A 22,421-nucleotide genomic window follows, 5' to 3' on the forward strand; every position below is an offset into this window, starting at 1 on the left:
GCTGCCATTGGCAATGAAGTGTTTGCACAGTGCTGGAGTGCCAGGACAACTCCTGGCAGTGCTCTGGGGAAACCTCTGCAGTGCAATCCTTTAACTGTGCTTTCATCTCATATCTGAGGAGTCTTCTCGGAAATCTGTTTCTACAGGAGGACCCAGGGAGACAAAGAAGTATCAGCAGAATCCAGTACTTACTCTTTTTTGGACAGCAAATATTAGAGTGAAAACAAAGGCAAAGCAGAGTGAGAAGAATGCCCAGGAGGGATCAGGAGAGCCCAAGGCAACAAATTCAGCAACAGCTTCCACCTGTCACTAGAGATCTTTGTGGCAGAGCTCACCCAGCTGTACAAGACCATGTGTGCAGATCCCTCGCCTCTGCTTACCTGTCTCAGCTGCCATTTGTCTGACAGTGCCTTTTCACAGGTGTTCTAGGTGACCTAGATGTTTTTCATATATATATTTATATATAGCATTATATTTCCTGTATGTCAATCTTTGCAGTCTGTGTTACTGTTTTTTTAGACCCGACAACCTGCATAACAGAACTTGTGTGTTTTGCCTTGGGTTCACAGAGGGGTGATGTGCTGAGTTCCGTGGAAAAGAGGGAATGGACACATGCAGGCACTCTTTTGTTTCTCTCTGGGCTCTGGATGGGATTGCCAGTCACAGGTCTCCAAGAAGTTGCACTTTGTAATTAGAAAATCAAAATCCTCTGGTACCATTTAGATTGCCTTGATCATCTCAAATCTTCATTTCATCAATGTGCAAAAAGACAGAAAATGTTTACATCTTTGCTGTACTGGCAGAGCTAAAAAGGAACTTCATGAGACCACCAGGGCTGACTGCCCTTTTCTGGGAATGCTCTGATCCCTGATTCAAAAATCCCTTCGTTGTTCCAAGAGTTTCATAGTATTGGAGGTTTCTTCCTGGAGATGGTGTTTTTGCAAATCTCTGAATGAATTCAGTCCTTTCTGAACACTGGTTTATCTGTAAATACACCTAGAACATAGAAGCTCTTCTCCAGTACGATTCACAAGAGCCTTCTGCCATTCCTTTTGATATCGGCACTCACAAAGGCAGTGGTCATTTGCTTCACTGTATCACTTCCTTCTCTAAAAATTTACATCTACTTTCCTTTTTACATTGAATTCATTTTCCTTACAGAAATCCAGCTGTTCTTCTAGTTTTATTTCAGAATTTCTGAAGGCCTCCAGAGAGAGAAAGGGAACCTTAAAGTTTGTGAAGCACAGGGGGATGGATGACCATTGCCTTGGTCCTGCTGGCCACACTACTGCTAGTCCAGGCCAGGTGCCACTGCCCTTCTTGGCCACCTGGGCACACATTGGCTTATGTTCAGCTGCTGTTGACCAGCACCCCCAGGTCCTTTTCTGCTGGGCATCTTTTCCAATTACTCTGTGTCCAGCCTGTGGTGTTGCCTGGGGTTGTTACCCAAGGAGCTGGAACTTCACCTTTTTGAACCTCTTGCCACTGGTCGTGGCCCATTGATCCAGCCTGTCCGGATCCCTCTGCAGAGCCTTCCTGCCCTGCAGCAGATCAACACTCCCACCCAACTTGGTGTCATTCATGAACTGAGGGTGCACGTATCAATATGTCCACATCATCAATAAAGATATTAAACAAAACTGGATGCCTGGTAGACTGACTTTTGACATTGATGTAATGAGTTTCTTTACAGACCCAAAGACATAAAACAAGGAGGATCCTTTTGAGAGGGCAGAAAGCCACCAGGCCTCTGGCCTGATATATGCAGGCATTTTCTTTCTCAGTAATACTGCTGCAGGGCATCTCCATGCCTAAAAGGTCAGAACAAAATAGCAGAATAACAAAATACTAAACAAACAAACATCCTGCTGTAGGTAGGATATTCTTTTAGTTCTTCCTTGCCCATGATGCAGCAGACCCTCAGTGTTGCAAGGCACACTGTCAAGCCAGCCCCTGCAAGAGAGGCACGTGGGCATTCCCACCTGGCCCAAAGCGTATATTAATCCACGGAATTCTGCACTCTTTGGCGTGTGGCGGCGTGTGGTGTGGCAGCATGGCATGGCGTGCAGCAGCATGTGGCGGTGTGGCCACAGCGGCAACGGGGGACCCTCACCACCAGCAGACCAGATGGAGGGGAGCAACGAGACGTCGTTGGGACCCTTGGATGGGCGATTTGCTTCCATCTAACCCCTGTCACCTCTCCCTGTTCCCCCACCCCCCACGCACACTTCTTTTTCTTTCTCTCTTTCTTTTCTCTTCCCTTCTCTTTGCCTCTTTTACTATCAAATAAAATACATCCATTTTTTGGCAACAACATCTAACCTCGTTTGGTTTTAATCTCATTTCTGGGGATATTTTGAACCTTCCAGGTTCTTTCCGGTTTATGCTCAGAGACTTAGCTTGCTTTGCTTTCCTGGGTCTAAACTGGATTGCAACAGGAACCCATGCAGCTTATGGCTTAAACCATAATCATTAATCAAGGTGAAATAGTAAGTGTCGGGAAAGTATTCATAAAGTAGTTAAATCTCTTTTTGTGGCAAATTCTTCTACTAGTCACATAAAAGCAACTATATTTGTGTTAAAAAATGCCAAATGTTCCCAGCATTGCTGCAGTCCCTGTCATTTTTACATTTAGTAGAAGGCGTATCAGTTTCAAACTATATCAAGTTTCTTTTTAGTTTTAGATAAATGCTTAGGCTAACAGGTGACAATAGCTGATTGCAGAGATGGTATAGATTCTTATCATACTGCTGTTGATCCTTCTCAAGTGCTGTGACTGTTTTTTGCAGGACGATGTGAAATACAAAGACTTTTCCTGTGTGTACTTTCAGGCTTATTAGTATCCCCTTTTCAAATGCAGGCTGGACTAGCTGACCTTTAAAGGTCCCTTCCAACCCCAAACTTTCTGTGATTCTATGGCTTCGTGTCACTACAGTGGCAGCTCTTTAGTTCAGTGCCTTCTGTTCTTTTTCAATGACAAATACATTCACTGTCATTTCTGCAGCAGAGAACTAATTAGGCAGCAGTGGCACTCTCCCTCATTGTCCTGAAGAGAGAAATATTGAGGATTATATGTAGAATTCTGTTAGAGAGAAAGAACTTTAAGCCTGTGAATCTGGCTGTTGACCCTTGCTTTGAGATACTCTGTATGCTGTGACAGGGTGTCCCAACAATTCCATTCTACATTTTTAATACATAGTGTAGAAGTCACATATTCTTTCCATTGCAATGCCTGCATATGATGGAAGAAATTATTACCACATACCTAAAATTATTTTCCAAGCTTTTCTGCAAACTTGTCCCATTTAGTTAGTTTTGGGGGAAATGACAAAACCACTGATTCAGTCTTTTTCTGGATTTCACAAAATAAATAGAAAAAAAATCCCAAAACCCCAGGACAAATTAATGGGTCTTACTTTTAAGAATGAATTTTTAATACTCTTTACTGAGTAGTTTTCATGAAGAGTATCACAGCTATTTTTAACAGTACAAAGTACTTTCCTTCAAGACAGTGCTAAAGTTCCTTATTTCCGTACAAAAATAGTGAATTTGATGCAGTTTTTAAAAATAGCTCACAGATTTTCTGGAAATGAGAATTAATTTCCTGAAAATTAATTAATTTCCTTTTTCACCTATGGACCAAACACTGAGACTGTCATTCTGGTATTCTTATGGGAGTTGATTCTGAACTAAGAGGCTTGGACATGCCTTGAAATACATCTGGCTTTTTTGCCTTTTAAATTCTAAGAATTCAGTTTTTCCAAGAGAAGCACCACAGAAAAACATCTAGACTATCCAGTGTCTCTCCCAGCCTCCAACTCATATTTTTGCTTTAGGTTTCAGCTTCAATTTTTATTATTTCCTGTTAGCCCAGCAGACTGTTGCATGACCCAGAAGCTCACAAACTCTTTTCAAGGGCAGTACACTCTTCAAAGTGTATGAAAATGATGATAATCAAAAGAGTGGGACCTAGAATTCATAAAAGGGATATTCAGGTAGAACATTTCTAAATATATTTTTCAATTATCAGACTTAAGTAAATCATATTTTCAGGTGATAGATTTTCCAGCTTCTTTTCACTTCCCATGATTTAGTGATGTAATAGAAAAAAGAGTCTTTGATTCTTCATAATAAAATGAAAGAAGCAGCAGTGAGAGTTTACACATTCAGGTTGGACAATCCTGAGACACAGGGAAGATCACTGTTTACCTAAAGCAACATCAGAAAGGGAGTGAGTAAATACAGAAAAATGTCTTAAAAGTTTTGTTTTACGGTGATGCTTTTATCACTGTGCAGAGTTTTCCACTCTCATCCAGTCCAAGCAGTGCCACTTAGTTTTATCCCCCTGTGTTTCTTACCTCATAGTTAAGTAGTTACTGCACTGGAGTAAGATCAATCTTCGTGGTTTTTGTTTGAACAGTTCATTGCTCAAATTGCTCCCACGCCTCTGGCTGACAACAGTAGGTGCTGCAGAAATAAAAAAAAATAAAATCTGAGTACAGAGAATTTGATAAAGAAACCATGATTCACCTACATAAAGAGATGATAGATGAGCTGGGCTTTAAAAATGTGCAGACAGAAAAGAGACAGACACACAAAAAAGGACAAGGAGGAGAAATTATTAGTGTTAATAAATGCAAAGATATCGTGACTGCTTCAGAATGTCTGAAAAACAAATTTTTGGGGGCCAGGAAAATATATTTCATGTCCAGTCACTGTAGATAATATATCTATCTGCTAGAGATGGTAGACTAATCCACCACGGCCATTCCAAAGACCTTATATAAATGACTGATGCTGAAGAAATAGAGATGTGATGAGCAGTCAGAGAAGGGAAAGAAGACTAGAAAGCCTGGAAAACCCATGGAAGGTGCAACTTTGAGAAGTACAGGTAATGAAAGAAAGTGAAAAAAACTCAGAACTGGAAAACAACCAGGATATGGAGCATATGAGGTGTGCCTCTCTTCATTCGGGTCAAGCCTCTTGCAAGCAGGGTTGGAAGTAAGGAAGAGGAGAATGACAGTTACCAACTGGAAGAGGTGTCCCTGTGCAGATCAATAAAAATGCATTTGGTTCTTGAATCGAAGTAAGTAGAGTAAATAATCAAACAGCAGACTTTGCCCCTGTCATTGGTATTGATTGATGTCTTTTTGACTGAAAATTATACTGCTAATTCCTTTTTATTTAATTATGAAACCAAGTTCTTCTAGCTTACCCTGGTCAGGGAGATTCCTCATTATGCTGTAGATTGAGTTATGCCAGTAGCTGAATTACAGGCTTGTAGCAGTTTGCTAAAGAGGGAAAATCACTGCACCAACCCCAAAGAAAGTAAGCAAAGGTGTTTCTTTTTCTATCCAGAGGTGAAGTGGTGAGCACAGTATTAGATGAATTGCAGGCCTCAGTTTCTGACAGTGAAATCAGCCATACAATCAGTTGTCCATACAATCAAATAAACCTAGAGCTTCAACATCAGCCTGACTAGAATACTTCAACTGAATAAGAAACAAATTTAATGAATTATTCTATCTATCTATCTATCTATCTGTCTATCTATCTATCTATCTATCTATGTCTTTCATAATTTCTAAAGGAAAAGTAAGGCACTCATTTTGCAAAGGCTCACATGCTAAATTTCAGGCATATGAGTACTACTGACTTAGATGATCCTTCTCACACATGTGGTACTTGAAGGGTCTGAATTTGTAGTCAGATTCTACAGCACATTGAACATATTAAAGGACTAATAACACTGACTTTATTACATTTATGGCAAAACTTCACTCTTATGTTCTAAACTTTGAAATAAACAGTCTGTACAGGAACATCTTATTATTCTGCAAACAGTGGAGCAACTTGCCAAGGGAGCAGCACTGTGACCTTGGTGTGTGATTGACAGCAACAAACAGAACAGAATATTGCCAGTATCCAGATAAAGGCAGAGTATAAGCTGGGAGTATAAACTGAGCACTTTTTTACACAAGACTTTCAGTCTGTCTCAAAGAGCTAAAACAAACAAAAGAATTAAATATTGTAAACCAAATTCTTAGGAGCAGTGGTGTTGCAACATGCTAAAGTAGCACAAAATCTCCAAAATGCTCTCTGATGGTCTCTCACTTTGTCTCTGTATAGGGACTTTGGGTCTCTAGGTACTCTCAACAACACCCTACTTAAGTATCCTTGAATAGTCATGTGATGAAAACCTTGGGGACAAATACATGGGGGGATTTTTTACTGATTCCTTGATCTACATGAGTGAGTTAGAGGATCCCAATCCTCTCTTTACTTGAGACAGCAGGAACATATTTCAGTGGATTCAGGCTACATCTATGCTCTATTTAAAAACTGTCTCCGACTCTTTATCAATGTGACTGGGAGTAAATTTCAGGATTTGGGTGGGTCCAGCGCTCTGGAACCTCAGAGGAGGTGAGGCTGCATTACTCCTTGTTATGGCTTGCTGCCAGCTGGGATGGACAGTGTGAGCTGTAACCATACAGTGCAGTCAAGGTGCAAACACTATCCCAGTGCATCTCTTTGGGTTGTGCTGCATCTGCCGTCTAAGCAGCCATGTCTAAGCATGGTCTGCAGCTTGCTGAGGCCAGGATGTGTGTTTCACAGAGCCCTTGTAGTTACACTGTGTCAAACGGTGATCCAGGGGGAAATAAAAATACTTCATTCAAAGATTTAGCCAATTGGATCTCTATTTTGGAAACACAGTATTTGTTTATCTTACAAGACATTGTCATTTAAGGCGTACCTTCTGTGAATTTACTCTGGGACTGTTTTACAGTATTTTATCCCAGAGTATAAATCCAGTGTGCTGATGCTGTTTTCCCAGAAAAGGGATATGTGTTGCTGGCATAATTTGATCCACTTCAAATGAACAAAGTACTCTTATTTTGGAATAAGGGTAGGAATAAAGCCTTCTTACAGTTTTTCAAGTACAGCTATTTTTTCTGAGTTCAATATCTAATTGGAGGCAACTTTGGATTGTAGGCAGTCTGGCTAGGTATTTCAGAGGTGTTAGGAAAATGATATGCGTTCTGAGGAGTGATGCTGTAATTGTTGTGCCCTAATTGTTGTGCCAACTTCTACCTGCACTCAGATAATATGAAGCTTGACAATCTCTGGGTGCGTTGCAAGCCCCTCACTGGGGCAACCTGACCTTTCTGGCCATTGCAGGGAATACTGTGACAACATTGATAGTCCAATAGCCAGTTATCTTCATTCCACTTTGATGTGCACAAAACAAAACCAAATTAGCAACATATAAATGCACAGAAATATCCAAGAAGCATTTTCACTAGGAATACAAGATCAGACTTCATGGATTTCACTGCATATTGTGCCATAACTATTGAAATTCTGTGGATGTTTCAAAATTCCAAGACCTTCCTTTCTCCTGGTGTATTCAACTCTGTGTGCTCAAATATGGGATAAATTTATACATGCAGAAAGTGATTAGAATTAGGAGAGTATTCCTGGCATATAGCTGCCCCTCTGAGTGCAGGATCTCACGTGGTCCAGCTGAAGCACAGCTCTGTGTTCTCTCCCGCACCTGACTTCACAATTGTGATTTGCTTGGCAAATCACAAATCAGGCCAATGAATTTAATCTGGTGCACAGACTAGAGGGCAGGAAGGAAACTGTTGTGCTGGAATACTTAAAGACTGGAGATGCATGGAAGCTACTATTGAGGGAAAAGTAAGACCGGATCTAGCTCAGCATGTTAGGCTTGAGAGAGTCACTCAGGTGGCAGTAGACACCCATAGACAATAGGCACTGTGGAAACATCAGCATCAGGTTATTGAATGTTAGCCAGAATTTTCTGTGGCTGTTGGTTTTAATTGCCTGCCATGAATCTTGTTGGTTATTGTGTCAGCAGTTTCCAATGCCTCTTTTTCACTTGGGGCCCTCAAACTATTTAACCCCTCAGGCATACCACGACACCCCTAAAAATCTTTACAACAGTATGTCCTTTCAGTCATTTTTTTCCAGTTTATTTGTATCTTATTAGCTACTTGTGACTGGAACAAGTGATCAGAGAATAGTGGGGGGTCAAAATGTGTGTCTGTACACCAGCTGATTTATATCAACTCAGTTCCCGTGTTAAAAAGCAAGTTAGAAAACATAGTAACTTGGTAGAATTTTTGTTGTTTGTTTTAGTGAGCCTAAAAGCAGTTCAAGTCTGTCAACTGAAAAGAAGGATATTGATACTGGCTCAGCAGCAATTCTTTTCAATACAAGACTGAAAAATGCTTGAATTCAAGTACATAATTCAAACATGTATTGATGATACTCAGAGTTACCTCTCTTGTTTTAGATGAATGTAGCAGGAGTCAGGAAACTGGGTTCTTTGGTTTCAATAATATATACTTTTACAAAATTTGAGTCTCTAAGTTTGGAAAAAACCCCGTGAGATTCTTTTAATATTGTTCGTTAGTTAAACTTGTAATTTGCATTTATTTTGTTGCAAATAGTGTGTGCTTTTTCAAAGAAGCTTGATGTGTAACTGTGTCAGTGCATCCTATGCTATACAGCCCAAGGTCTGGGTGTGTGATGAGTGAAGGTTGTTTTCTTAGAAGAGGATTCCCAGGTAACTCTTTTACTTAAATCCTCATGATTCAGATTCAAGAAAAAAATTAATTCATCCCACAGAATTTAATGTACAGCATATATGCAGATCAAATTTAACCTATTTCTTTCATATGAACTAAAGGTACGGACACTGTTTTAAATCTTCACAAAATTTAAGATGAAGCCAGCTGAATTACTGAGGGAGTTGCCTGTTAATGCCACCAGTCTTATGAGAGAAAGTTCTAAGCAACTGGTGTCTCTAGATACATTTAGGAAATTTGTATAAAACCTTTCATAAAAGATTATTTTATTCAAGTAGAGAATTTTTGTTCTTGTTTTTTTTTCTTGATGAGTAGCCCTTTTATGTTCCCATTTATGGAACGTGTCTCCCATGACATCAGGCATTCATAATTCAAGTCTGTGGGGAAGACATGAGAGATAACTCACCAAAATGATATTTCTTTATCAACAGAGCACTATGGATTAAGGTGTACAGCCTTCAGTCCTCAGTTACTACATAACTACCTCAGTTCCTTTATTCTTATGTGGGAAAAGTGTGGCTTATTGTTATCACCTTGTAAAGAGTAATATGAAATCATTTCTTGAATACAGTAGGTCTTTCTGGGTTGTCATCAGGATTACTTCACAGTGAAACACTTTACAGAGCTGGGTGGATACAGTTTTCTGGAACTGTATCAGAGTTTCATACTTAGAGCTCTTGTCTACCAGTAGTTTGCATATTACGGAGGAATTAATTTTGAGACTCTAAGACTAGTATTGTTCAGCTTTCTTTTGATGGAGCAAATGACTTGATTGATTTCAGCCCTCAGGAAAAGACTGAATGCATTTTTCTCCCATAAGGTGACTGACTCTGCATGCTGTCACACGCAGGCTGGTGTTCCCAGAGATAGTAGGCTCCTTGTGCAAGGACAGCCAGAAATATTGCAAGTGAGAATACTGTTAGCCCATTCGGTGGGCTAACGGGTGATTCAGAAACCTCCTGATGATAAGCAAAGTCCTGCCTCCAGTAGGGAACACTCTGTGCATGTGTGCAGGACAGGTGACTGGTTTTGGAGGAGCTCTGCAAAGGCGAGCTGAGGTCCTGGGAGACCCATGAACCTGGATTCAGTAGTGTGCCCACACAGTGACAAAGGCTACATTGAGGACAAGTGCTCAATTCCCCGTTGCCCAGGACTGGTAGGTCTGAATCTGGAGCAGGGTGTCCAATTCTTGTTGGGGTCCCTCCCCTGCCATGTAGCCCTGGGAGAGGGGCCCTGAGGGCACAGACACGGGGTTTCCCTGACCCTGCTCAGCCTCGTTCCCATGGGTTGGTTTGTGTTCCCTGCGCGGGCAGAAGGACCCTTGGTCCGGTGACTGGAACAGTTCCTGGGCAGAGCTCCGGCCATGCGGCTGGAGAAATAAACATCTCTGAAACATCTAGCAAGAATCTGTCTGTCCATATATATTTCCTTTCCACGGGACACCTGGTTTGGTATATGCATGTTGCAGGATCCCCACTGCAACAAATGGTGGATAATGCGGGCAGAACGATCCCCGATCCCTAAGCGACTGATTTGTGTGAGTAAACCCTGGAAACTTTGGATTCCTCTTCTTGGTTTTGCTTTGCTATTCCATATCTAAACTATGGAGGAACGGTGGGAAGACTCTTGGCTCTCAGAGCCGCATATGGACATTTATCTTAAACTTAAAATGATTCTTGAACAACGATTTGTAAATTTTAGCTTGATTCAAGCTCAAAAAGAACTGAAACACTTCCTGGCATGGTTGTTTAAGAACTTTTTCTATGTTTCTTGGGATTTAATTATTACCAAGGGCTTTTGGAAAACTGTTTGGACACAGTTAATACTGGAGTCAAAATATATGCCGATGGAAGAATATTTTCGTGAATATTATTTAGTTACCGAGACTGTTGAGCAATGTCAGCTGTGTCCTGGTGAAGGGAAGCCTGGCGTAGGGACCGTGCGGCCCAGGCCACGTGCACCGAGCCCTCTGCGAGCAGCAGCGAGGCAGTTCCCGCGCGCGGGCGGAGCCACGCGAGCAGCAGTGTCGGTGGCGGAGCGAGGCGTGGCGGGAGTGGCGGGACCCGGCGGTGCCCGCCCGGCCCCACGCAGCGCGTGGTGGAGCGAGCCCTGTGAACGCCCGGCCGAGAGGGGCGGCGCGCGGGCGGCGGCTGGCGGTGGTGGCGGTAGAACGGAGCCGCGCCCAGCCGAAACGTGCGCTGGAGCAGGGCGCAGGGGGGTCTCGCTCGGGGGCCCGGCCGAGACGTGGGTGCAGCGCCTGGCATCGGCAGCGAAGCTGCGACCAGAGGAGGTGACGCACGGAGAACTGAGCGGCGCGGCCCGGCCCGGCCCGCGCAGCCCCGAACGCGACCCCGGGAAGAGCGCGCAGGCACCAGCAGCCCCAACAATTCCAACACGGGAGCGACCGAAAGAGAGAGCAAAGACGCAGCGAGACAGAAAACAGAAGCCACTCGGAAAAAGGAAAAGATCATAGTAACTAAGACCTTAGGGATAGTAAAATGGTATAATGTTAAGCAAAATTATGGTTTTATAACAAGGTGTGACAACCAGCAAGACATATTCATGCATAGAACTGCTATTAAAAAGAATAACCCTGAAAAATGCATCCCAAGCTTGGGAGATGGAGAGGTAGTGGAATTCAAAATTATACGAGGTAGAAAAGGGTTACAAGCATCGCAGGTCACTGGGCCTGATGGTGTTCCTGTAAAAGGCAGTATATATGCTAAAAATCGTAGTCATGTTAGACAATATCTCCCTTGTAAACCCCCCCTACAGTCTCCCTTTCCTAATCCCACCTTTCCCTTTTACCCTATGTCCTATTACCCCCAGTGTATTCCCAATCCGTTTTTTCACCCATGGTTTCCCTCACAAAACCATGCTTTTGCCAGTTGTTTCCCCAAAAATCCCTTTCCAATGCCGAGTGGGGGATGAAAAGGGGGAGGGAAGAAGTTAAACCCTCTCCTGCCTCAGTTTCCCCACAAAGCATGCTCAGAGAGTTCTGTCTCCCTTCTGTCAGCCCTAAGATGTTCCACAGAATCTGTTTGGACATTTAAAGACTCAGGAGGGTGGCTTGTTTTGTTTTGAAACTGTTCTTGTTATGTTTATCCAGTTGTTTTCATTCTCCTTTTATTAAAATAAAATGGGTGAGGTGTTGGGGTCCCTCCCCTGCCATGGAGCCCCGGGAGAGGGGCCCTGAGGGCACAGACACGGGGCTTCCCTGTCCCTGCTCAGCCTCGTTCCCATTGGTTGGTTTGTGTTCCCTGCGCGGGCAGAGGGACCCTTGGTCCCGTGACTGGAACAGTTCCTGGGCAGAGCTCCGGCCATGCGGCTGGAGAAATAAACATCTCTGAAACAGCTAGCAAGAATCTGTCTGTCCATATATATTTCCTTTCCACGGGACACCTGGTTTGGTATATGCGTGTTGCAGGATCCCCACTGCAACAAGTTCTAAGCTTGCAGTATGAGAGATACAAACCAGAGAGAATCCAGCAAAGGGCCACTAAAGACACTTAAGAGGCTGGAGGAAGGAACCTTAAGATGTTGGCTGCCTGGGAACCTTGGCCAGTATTACCCAGACTGGCACCTGTGAACAGCTTCTCAGCACAGACAGGGTAATGCTGGAGCAGGAGTGAGCTGATGCAGGTGAATCAGGGGGATGGGGAAGCAGAGCTTAAATGATTTGCTAAGTTGTTTGTTAGAAGCAATGCATACAGCTTGCTCAACACTTATTGTGCCTACCAAAGCAGGATGAGAAGATACAAGACTATTGATAAAGGGAAGGAATCTTGACCAAAGATCCTGTTTTCAACCTAACTTAAACCAGCCTTGAAGTTTGGACTTGGGCCAAGGACATAAAGAGCATGCGCAGGGAAGAAAGGTGAAAAGTTCAGAATGAGGAAGACCCTTTACTTCATCTGAGGAAGACACTTATCCATCTCAGCGACCCCTGGCCACGACCACCAGATAACACTGCGCAAGCACAACGTGGATGTAAATGACTTTTGGGCTCATTGTAATACGAGGCGAGGTTAGGAGGGGCTAGGTGATGAATATGTACAGGCGTATTGGGAAACTCAATGAATATGGAACTTGTAGCTCGATAAATACCAAGCTGAATGCAGCTGTCAGTACGCATGGCTTTGGAGGAACTATCCCCCATGCGTCCCAGCGCTGGAATAAACATACCTACTTTACTACTTATTCCAGTAGTGGAGTCTTTTCTGCATATCACAGGAGGTATCTAATCTCACTGCTTCTTAAATATACCCCTTATCCAGATCTACTGTGTTTTATTGTTTGTTAGGTCTCTTCTGAATGCCTACTACCTACATTCTTGATTCCAGTTTCGTCCTCCTAAAAGAACTGAGGGCAGCCTTTGTTCAGACATCCTCTGGGCCTGAGGTTTAAGCACAAGCTCTAGCTATAGTATCACCTTCTGTAACTGACCAAAGAATGTTATTTCTCAACTTGTATATTTGAGGAAAGTAATTTATCCAGAACCACTAGTGCTAGAGTGGCATGCAAAAAACACACTAAATCATAGACATCAATCACTTTGCAATAATGTCAGCAATTATTTCCGTATGTTTTCCTGACAGCAACTCCATCTATTCTCTTTAGCTGTGATATTCATGCTACCATACAAAGTGATATTGACAATACCCATCAGATTAAGAGGCAGCATATTCCCTGTCTATAAGCTTTTACAAAGCATGTTGATTTTCCCATAGGTTTTTCTATAACTGCACCTGCTTCTTGCACTGAGAAGGGAGTGCAATTGATTACTTGAAGCAATTTTGGCAAAGGGTTTAGGGACACTGTCTGGACAGCATCAGGGCTGAGGTGTATCAGCAGTGCCATCCTGCAGGGCACACAGTGAGCCACAGCTTCCCTCTGACGCTGCAACTAGAAGGGTCCTGACACTCCTGCTTAGACCCTCTGTGACTACCCAGGGCTGCTCCAACATCGTCATAACCTGAGAGACATGTCACCAGTGACAGTGTGCTCCCTCTGTCATAACAGCCTGGCAGGTGCCCCCAGGCACTGCTCTGGAGCTGGCAGCAGGCATTTCTGTTACTCAAAGTTCCAAAGATGAGAAAATTAGCATTCCCATAGCCACTTTCTTTTTTGGAAAGCTGCTCAGGTGAAGCTTCATTAACTGAGTTTTCTTATAAATCACATGTATTGTTATTTTAACCTTTTATTTTGGGACCACTATTTAGATAAACAATCTGCCTCAATGGGCAGGAAAGCAATTTTTTTCTAGTGCTGTTAGAATCCTTCATCCCCAGGAAAGAAAGATTCCTGGGATTCAGATCCTGATTTAATTTTTCACAAACCCATCACAGTTGCATCTACCCTGATAAATACAAAACCAATTAGATTTTAAGTGATTTTCTTTTTACATTAAAATTTTTAAATACACTTAAGTCATGTTCTAGTATTCCATACCCAACTATTTTTGAATTTTTAACGATAGTCCCAAGCTAAACTGATTGCTGTGCTTCTAAATCCAGCAGACTCAGGAATTTAAATTTAAATAGTAGGAATTGTCAAATCTAAAAGGCTGTGCATCTCTGCAACTATTCACTGTATGTACGCTCAACACGCTGCCTGCCTCTTCCACAGCACACCTCTGTGCACCTCAGCTGCTCCTCTGGACAGTGCACAGGCTCATCTTCCTTGCCTGTGCTGATCCACCACAGCACTCCATCATGGAGCTCTGCGACTGCAGAGGGTTCTCATTGCCACTGGTTTTTTCCAGACTGCACCCTTCAAACCTGTAATTCTGAAAGATATCCTAGGTTTAAGTTAATCTAAATGACGTTCTTTAAGAAAAATTATGTACTCTACGTTTTCCTAACCTTTTGAAATGACAGTGAGTTAATATCTGTTAATTAAACTGGTAACATACAATAATGTTGTTCATCAATGACTACTGATGTCAATTGTCATTTGTTATGACAGTGTGATTGCAGTATGTGAGCACACATGAACACATGGAGGGGGCTTAACACACACAGAAAGACTAAACACTGTTTAAAAAAATCATTTATTCCTCATGAAGAAAGTAGAATGAGGATCTTACATAACCCTCCCATAGTCATAGCAGCTAATACAGCATCAGGTTGCTGCATTCAATCCCCTGCATATAGACCACTATGAAATTACTCTGACTAGCAGGAAAAACACATACACCCAGTCACAAAGCATGGAATTTTAACCCAAATACTCGTAAATCCATTGTGTCTGCTCTATTTTAAAGGGCAAAACACACGTACACTTAAAAAAAAAAAGAGGGATAAGCCACAGAATTTTCATTGTGCATATTCCTTTGGATTTTCCTGTGAAACTCCCGTATGTCCTGATTAGAACACATACAACAATTATCTAGAAAGATGAATTAATTGTGCAAAAAGATGAAAAAGAGATACTTTCTAGTTCATTAAAAATTTCAAACATCTTCTCAAATGGAATGACATAGCTGTGTTGATCATCAATCATGTATCCCAGATTAAGGGCAGTTACAGCTGTATGTGCACCATGCAGTCATTTATCCAGGTACCAAGAAAAAATTGTGAGACACCTGAATTTCCATGAAGATAGGAGAAAAAAAAAAATCCCAGAATAAAGCAAGTAAATGCACAGAAATCCAAGCAAAGTTTCTGAACATTCCCTCAGTAATAAAAGCAGGAAAAGGCAGAAGACTATGACTATCCCAAAAGACATCAATATGGAAAACACAATTCCAGCTTTAAAATGTTGCTTTGCTTTTCATAAAAATTTTTGCAACTGTGTGGAAAATTTCAAGACAGGTACAATTCACATCTGCAAATAGCCACAACTATTTGAAAAACTGATAGTGTATGCATACAATGAAGTCCTGGAGTACTAATGATTCTACTTAACATTTGTTCAAGGTATCAGAGGCACGTCCAGTTCAAGCTAATGATTTCAGTGCAAAAGAAAGCAGAAGATGCTGAAGTCTGTCGTGGTTGGTTAATAAGTAAGATCACAACAAAGAAACAATTCATACACAGCAGTGTTTGTTTGCTTCTAGAATTTTGGTCTGGGCTGACAATCCCCCCTGCTATTTTTTGTCTGGACATTTTTTCTAGAAAAATACAGGAGAAGTCAGTCTTTTGAAATCAGGAGTTACTGTCTTTCTGTCAGCCTTTTACTGTACAACCTACAGTATATTTTCTTTGGTCAGGAAGTGTCACTGTAAAGATCTCCACTGAATATATTTACTACATGTGTGATAGGGCTGTGCTGATAAACTAATGTAGTGTTAGATATATATTTACAGAAGATATTAGACCATCAGATATATTGAGAAAAGATTGTGCTCTAAAGGCCTCTGGTTGAAAGAAATAAACCAAACCAAAGCAAACCAAACCACTCAGATTGTCCCTCCAAATCACTTCTTCATGGCAACTGGAATCCAGGCAATCCTACTCATACTTCTAATGCAGGACTATAGTTGGAAGAATGTTAAGGATTTAAGTATGTGCAGTGGAATAAATGCAGGTTTGCTTTTTAATTTTCCCTTCTGACAGTACTCTGGCAGGAAGGACAAGATTCTCACTTCAACTGAAATGCAAACCACCAAAGGGTTTATACAGTGCAACAATGCCTAATTCCATTACTATGCATTTTTACTATTTGCTTCTTCCAAGAGCCACTCAATTCCATTTAGCAATCCATCTAAAGTTGCAGCTACAGTGTCCTGCATCTGTGGGGGGGAAAAAAAAAGTTAATGTAGTACTAGAGATAACAACTAACAGGATCTAACAGTATTTTAGTATCACTGTGTGTCTATCTCTAAAGTCAGAAACACTCATAATCAAATCTAAATTTTTATCACTAGTGTAAAGGTCCTTTAGACAAAAAAGGTTTTATAAGAGTAAGAAGACAAAAACCCCCCTCCTATTAGGAAAGCTTTCACTCTTGGTATCAGGGTGAATTTTTTTCAATTGTTCCATCAGCTATTCTGGAACATTATACTTTATTTACAGATGGCAATCCACTTGAAAATTTTTATTGTACCTCTTAGAGCAAAAATGCTGCTAGCTTTAGACTTCTATGCATATTATTAAGACTCCGATTTTGTAATATCCCATCCAGAGGCTGTTATAAATGGTATGTTGTGTAAGAAGCCTATAAACATTTTCCTTATGAAAACAAAGGAATTATCTCAAATCAGAGTTTTTTTCTGATTAAGTTATTCTTCAGCTGCACAACATCAACGAAAATTAATCCTGTTTGGCTGAACCATGCTGATAGATACTGTGCTTGACAAGCATAAAAAAACGGGTTCAGGACCTCTGGACCTCAGATCCTAGGTTAAAAACTGATCTGTCAAAAACTGAAGACTTTAGATTTAAATGAACTGAAGCTTCCTTACTCCCTTCAAGACCATCATTTGTCCTTCCTTACATTCTGGTTCCATCTAAGTCTCTAGTGTGCTTTTGGGCAAGTCACTTAGTTCTTTGTGTCCAGATAGGCTAATGATTCACCTTAGAGGACCAGACAAACTAAATCCTCCACTTTAGCAGAGAGCTCGTGTACTAGAGTTGAAAGCTGCACACTTGCTTAGGTAGGTATGGTTCAGGAACATGAAAGACTAAATTACATTTCATCCACAGAAAAACAGAAAATAAAGGTTTAAGAGCAAGTACCATCCAGGGCTGACGTAGCAGATTTAGTTGCAACTGATGTGCCACGTAAACACACGGAATTCTTTTCACACCAGCGTGAGACACACAGGACAAAACCAGGAGAGGCCTGTTCGGAGGCCCGAGGGCTGGATCAATCATTGCCAAAATACGAGCCAGCTCCTCCGGACGATCATGCTCTAAGAAACAATTTTTAATATATGAATCTTAAGTATATGCAAATACAAGGTGTTTTCATTTTTGGGGTTTATTTTGTTTCAGAGGTGATGAGACAGAGGGCTGGAAAGGCCAAATAATCTTGTTCTGCTTATCACAAGACTGATTCATCTGCCCTTATGTTACACAGATATTAATGACATTTGATGTTATTTAAAGATCTCCACAGACTCTATGGCAGCCTATTTCAGTCCTAACATCAGAATGTTTTCTGAGTACCTCACAGAGATCAAAATTTCAACAAGACATTCAGAAATACTCATACACTGCACATTTAGCAGCTCTTCCCTACTGAATGCACTTTTCTCCTTAGTGTATCCCTTAAATTTTTTTTCACTTGCCTCTTTCCTGAGCTAGCCCTTTTCCTCCATTCAAAGCTGATGAATGTAAAGACAATTACCATAATTATTTGGATTACCATCTTACAGGACTAACCTGATTTAGACTAACTGCATTTTTTACTGTTTTCCTGGTGAAGGTTGTTTCTGGGCTATTACACCACAAACCATGTACTTTGAGGTTTCTCCTACACATACACAAGGTTTTTGTTTATTTTGAATTGTTCCGTTTTTTATTCCAGATAATTTCCCACATGTAATGTAGATAGCAGCAGTATCAGTATATGCCATAAAAAAAACAAGGGGCCATAACCCCTAGGACAAGAGAGTGTCTAGGACAGGAGACCTCTTCAACAGGAAAGCAATGATGAAATACCAGATTTTGAAAAGATCAGAACATGGATTTTGATGTATTGCATATTTTTTGTAATCTAACACTCCAGTTACTCATGAAATATAAATAAGAGAAACCCCTTACCTTTTTGAGCTTCTGCATTGGCAACATAAATGAATCCATCAACTACTTCGCACACCTTCCTCACTTGAGCTATTACACTGTAGTGCACAGCTTGCTGATTCCCTACTATGCTGTTCTCTTGGTAAAACATCTTATTCACAGCAACAGCTTGCTCTTCCCTTGCTCTCCTCCTTTCCACACTGAAAGATATTTCAGTATTTCAGTAGTCAGGTTAACTGAGAATGCCAAAACTGAGTCTTTGAAAGTCTAGGTGGCACAGGAAAAGGATAGGAAAACGGGCTGAGCCAGGAAAATGGTTTCACTTCTCCCTGCCCCCTCCTGCCCTGCTTTCTTTCCGAGTGCACATATAGAGGTGGTTAGCAATCTGCAAGATGTGTATGAAAATAACACTCAGGGTGAGTAGAGAATGTTTTAAAAGGGACTCAACCAAGGTATCAAGAGGGATAGAGGCACCTGTAATGCACCTGTCGTACACATTTGGTACGTAAATAGTTTGGAAAAGCTTTATTATTTCCATGTGAAAACTCAGAGGTTGAAAAAAGAAAGGAAAAACAAAGGCATGCATTGAAACTTCAATTTATAAGGGATATCCATGCATGAGAAAGGGCACATGAAAGTCACATGACAAGATTACAAAGAGAAGTATGAAACAAATGAGAAACTCTACTTTTTATCTGGTGGAGAACAGATCTTATCTTACCTCGTGGTGGAATACAGTGTCACAATATTGAATTTTTGACTGTTGTTAAACTGAAAACTGACTCCTGATCCGATTCCTAGAGGGAAAAAAAATGAATATATGTGATTACAAGTATTTGGCTACTGAAAACAATTAAGTGGTAGTTCAGAAATTCCAGTGCTGCCACAAAATTAATATATTCAAGCCTAGATATTGCTGTTAGCAGTAGCGGATTTACTATTTTACAATTAAACTTTATACATGCTCCAGCTGATCAGACTTTTAATTTAATGAAAATCAAGTCAATGGTATGAAAACCATTTCCATATTTTTGATTATTAGACTTGAACCTAGAAATCTAAATCAGAATGGAGCCAGACTTTGTTTATTAGCTGAAACTGGCATAGAAAAGGCTCCAGTCTGCTTATGACAAGCTGCATTGAAAAGGACATATGAGAGAAATAAAAACCCACTAAAAATAATTTTTATGCTCCCTATAAATACAATTTAATTATTCTAATTCTGCTATGCTGAAGTAACCATTAGGTAAAAACTAACACACTTTTGCCTCTGGCTTGGACTGAAGTCAAATTACACTTTCAAAGCTACTCTTTTAAACATAAAAAAAAAAATCCCTCACCTGCTTTTGTAACTCTTCTAAATAAAATTTACATCATTTGATATCAGAATACCAAATCCTGTAAGAATCAGCCTTGAGTTCCTGTATAAAATCACAAATGTGTTTTTTAGCCACTTACTGCAAGCAATACTGAAAGAAAGGCCTGTCTGCATTTATCAATTACAACAGCAGCTGTAACACAGAATTTTGGATTAAAATAGAGGGAGCAAAATGATTCTTCTGACAATGTGCAAATTTAATCGTAAGTCCACTGAAGCTGTTAGTTTGTCCCAAATGTTCACTGCATGTATCCTTCTGAACAAATCAGAGAGAAAATGGTTTGTTTTTACCATGATTCTACTGAATGTTAAGGATACAAAAAAATCATTCCTTTTTTTCATTTCTCCTCCCAAGTTTTTTGTGTTGTATCTATTTACAACATATGAAGGCCAAAAGCCAAAACCATCATTACCATGAATTTGTCTATGAGGTAGGCCAGCTACTAGCAGAATTTCTGGGCATGTCATCATCTTTTGTACTAAAGAGTCATCCAGCTCTTCCAAACCTGGCCCAAACATAGCAAAGCGAGGTTCTGCCTGAGTGACCAGTGAATGCAAAAAGGAAGTCACAGCCCCATACCGAGGACGGCTCGATTTCAAACTTCTTCTACCCTGAGGACAGCTCCTTTTATATCTGTGTAAAATAGATGCAACTAGAAATTAAACACAAAATACAAAAGAGGTATTAATCAAACAATATAAATTGATTTAGGTCCCACACCTCTCATGCTTCGGTACTGGTACAACTCAAAGCATAGGTCAAAAATTATAAAGGTCCAAACTGATGGTTTCAAGCACCAGTAAAAAGCAGGCAAAGGCATCAGTTCTTTTGAAGTCCAAATGCTGCTTTTTTGGACCTTAGTATACACTTCTATCTACAGATCTTTCAGTTTATTTAAAAAAAAAATTCACAAATTCCCTATCCTCACTGAATACACAATATAGGTAAAATAACATAAAAGCAGAAGAGTCACATTAAAAATTAAATTTAAAAAATGAACCTTATGAGTGCATTTTAAACCTTAATTAGACTGCTTTTGTGTTTGCAACAGGTAACCACCTGAAAAGAATAATTTTCCCTGTAGGTACAGAGCATGCAAGCTGTGGAAGGAGACAAGTGTTTTCTGCAAACTTAAATCCTCGTTTGGTGTGGATGCTAGAAGGCATGGAAAGACTGGTAATTGAGGCGAAGAGTAACAGACAGACATCCTACAGAAGCAGCTTCAGTCTGCTTCTGTAGACATGGCAGGCTGCTGCTGGACAAACCACTTCAAGGAAATACCAAATGTGTGCTACTTAATACCCACACTGAGATGCTTCAGTTGAGATCAGCAAAATCACTAAGTGCATGCGGACACAGTGGAAATCAGTAACAGGTGGTTTCAAATAGGTGGTTCAGACCTAAACAGATTCAAATCTAATTTCAAAAGCAGTATATATTTTGCACTTCAAATTCTGGGCATATTGTTCCCATCTGTTAAGTGGGGCTGAAGGACACAGAAATTGTACAAGTTGATGCACTAACCACGAAGCAACATACTAAGCACCACCTTTGGAAAATATAACTGCAAATAGACCAAAAATCCCAAACAAATCCACAGAGCACTACTGCAAATTAAGGGGACTGAATGAAGTTTAGAAAAGAAATCACCACAGAATCATCTACTTGTCTTAAGAGCTCTTATCAGTCATCTAAACACATTTAGTGTGTTGCTATGCTTTTCAACTATACTACCTGAAACCAGTCTTTGTCTTACAGCCTTTGACAATCAGAGCTAAAACAATACAACTTGTTATTCTGTGCACATTCTGTGCACTTTTCTATTATTAGGTCTTCCACATAAGATGGAAAAAAAAAAAAGAAGATTCATTCCACTTGCTGTAGTTTGAAGACTTCTTGGTACTTTTATGAAAATGCTTACCGTAGCACTGAGAGTAAAGAACACTTCTTTATCAAGATCGACGGTATGTAGGATTTCTGTGCCATAGCAGACATGCAGTTTACAAAAAGCTTTAATTTTTTATAGCACTAGCTTTGTCTTTTTTACAATGTTTTACATTCTTTTTGAGTTCCAAACAAAAAGAGCTGACCAGACCGTGGAACAACAGGAAATTGTGTTTCCAAAATAAACAATGAATTTGAGACACATCACAATTTAAACAGCAGCTTACAGCAGAGCTTTATTGCTGTAAATATGAAAGATGCCTGGGGGCTGAGTATTACTGCTGCAGGCACACTTGGAGTCATGTAAGAGAATACGGGGATACTTACACTGCCATGTAATCATACAGTGCATTGTCGCTGACCTCTGAAAAGGCTTTATTAAAAATCTCCACATCTGGGAGTGATTTCCAATCAACAGATGTCCAAGAGGGGAGATCCCGCAGGAGAAAATACCTCCACAACAACGGGTCTTGCACAGCTGCCCTCCAGTAACAACTTGTGCTTCCTAAACGGCACAAATCTTGGGGCGAGAGGAAGGACATGATGTTCAGCTGCACGTCGATCTGAAAACCATTGAGAGCAGCGGTTTAACGACTCAGGAATTCAGCAGCGAAGGACAGGGCGGGACGCAGCGCTTCGCTCCCCCCGCCCCGCCCTGCGACCGGGCCCTACTCACCGGCAGCATCCGCAGAGCGCTCTCTCCCTCCGCGCCGTCCGGGGGCGTCGGGAGCGGGGCCGGCGCGGTCCCGCCGCGCTCGCGGGGGCCCCGCATCCAGCGCTCCCGGAGCACGCGC

General features: G+C 41.1%; 1 protein-coding gene across 5 annotated transcripts; it reads right to left on the reverse strand.

Moving 5' to 3' along the window:
- Positions 1-978: 978 nt before the first annotated feature.
- On the reverse strand, positions 979-22,415 carry FBXO4 (F-box protein 4). 5 transcript variants are annotated; one of them, XM_042028428.1, is made up of 7 exons: positions 22,304-22,415; positions 21,955-22,190; positions 20,096-20,316; positions 19,026-19,101; positions 18,326-18,504; positions 4,359-4,467; positions 979-1,811 (listed from the first exon to the last, which is right to left on the reverse strand). In XM_042028428.1, exons 1-7 carry the CDS (start codon positions 22,397-22,399, stop codon positions 1,781-1,783), a joined length of 948 nt encoding a protein of 315 aa, XP_041884362.1. In that variant the 5' UTR covers positions 22,400-22,415; the 3' UTR covers positions 979-1,780. The 5 variants fall into 5 exon arrangements, with proteins under 5 accessions (XP_041884362.1, XP_041884359.1, XP_041884363.1 ...); XM_042028425.1 differs by lacking the exon at positions 979-1,811 and adding an exon at positions 3,417-3,969; XM_042028429.1 differs by lacking the exon at positions 979-1,811 and adding an exon at positions 3,417-4,209.
- Positions 22,416-22,421: the final 6 nt, after the last annotated feature.

Source organism: Corvus kubaryi, unplaced genomic scaffold (assembly GCF_017639235.1).
Source record: "Corvus kubaryi isolate FWS band 111438036 unplaced genomic scaffold, C.kubaryi_AGA036_p1.0 37308, whole genome shotgun sequence".
In the NCBI taxonomy this organism is placed as follows: domain Eukaryota; kingdom Metazoa; phylum Chordata; class Aves; order Passeriformes; family Corvidae; genus Corvus; species Corvus kubaryi.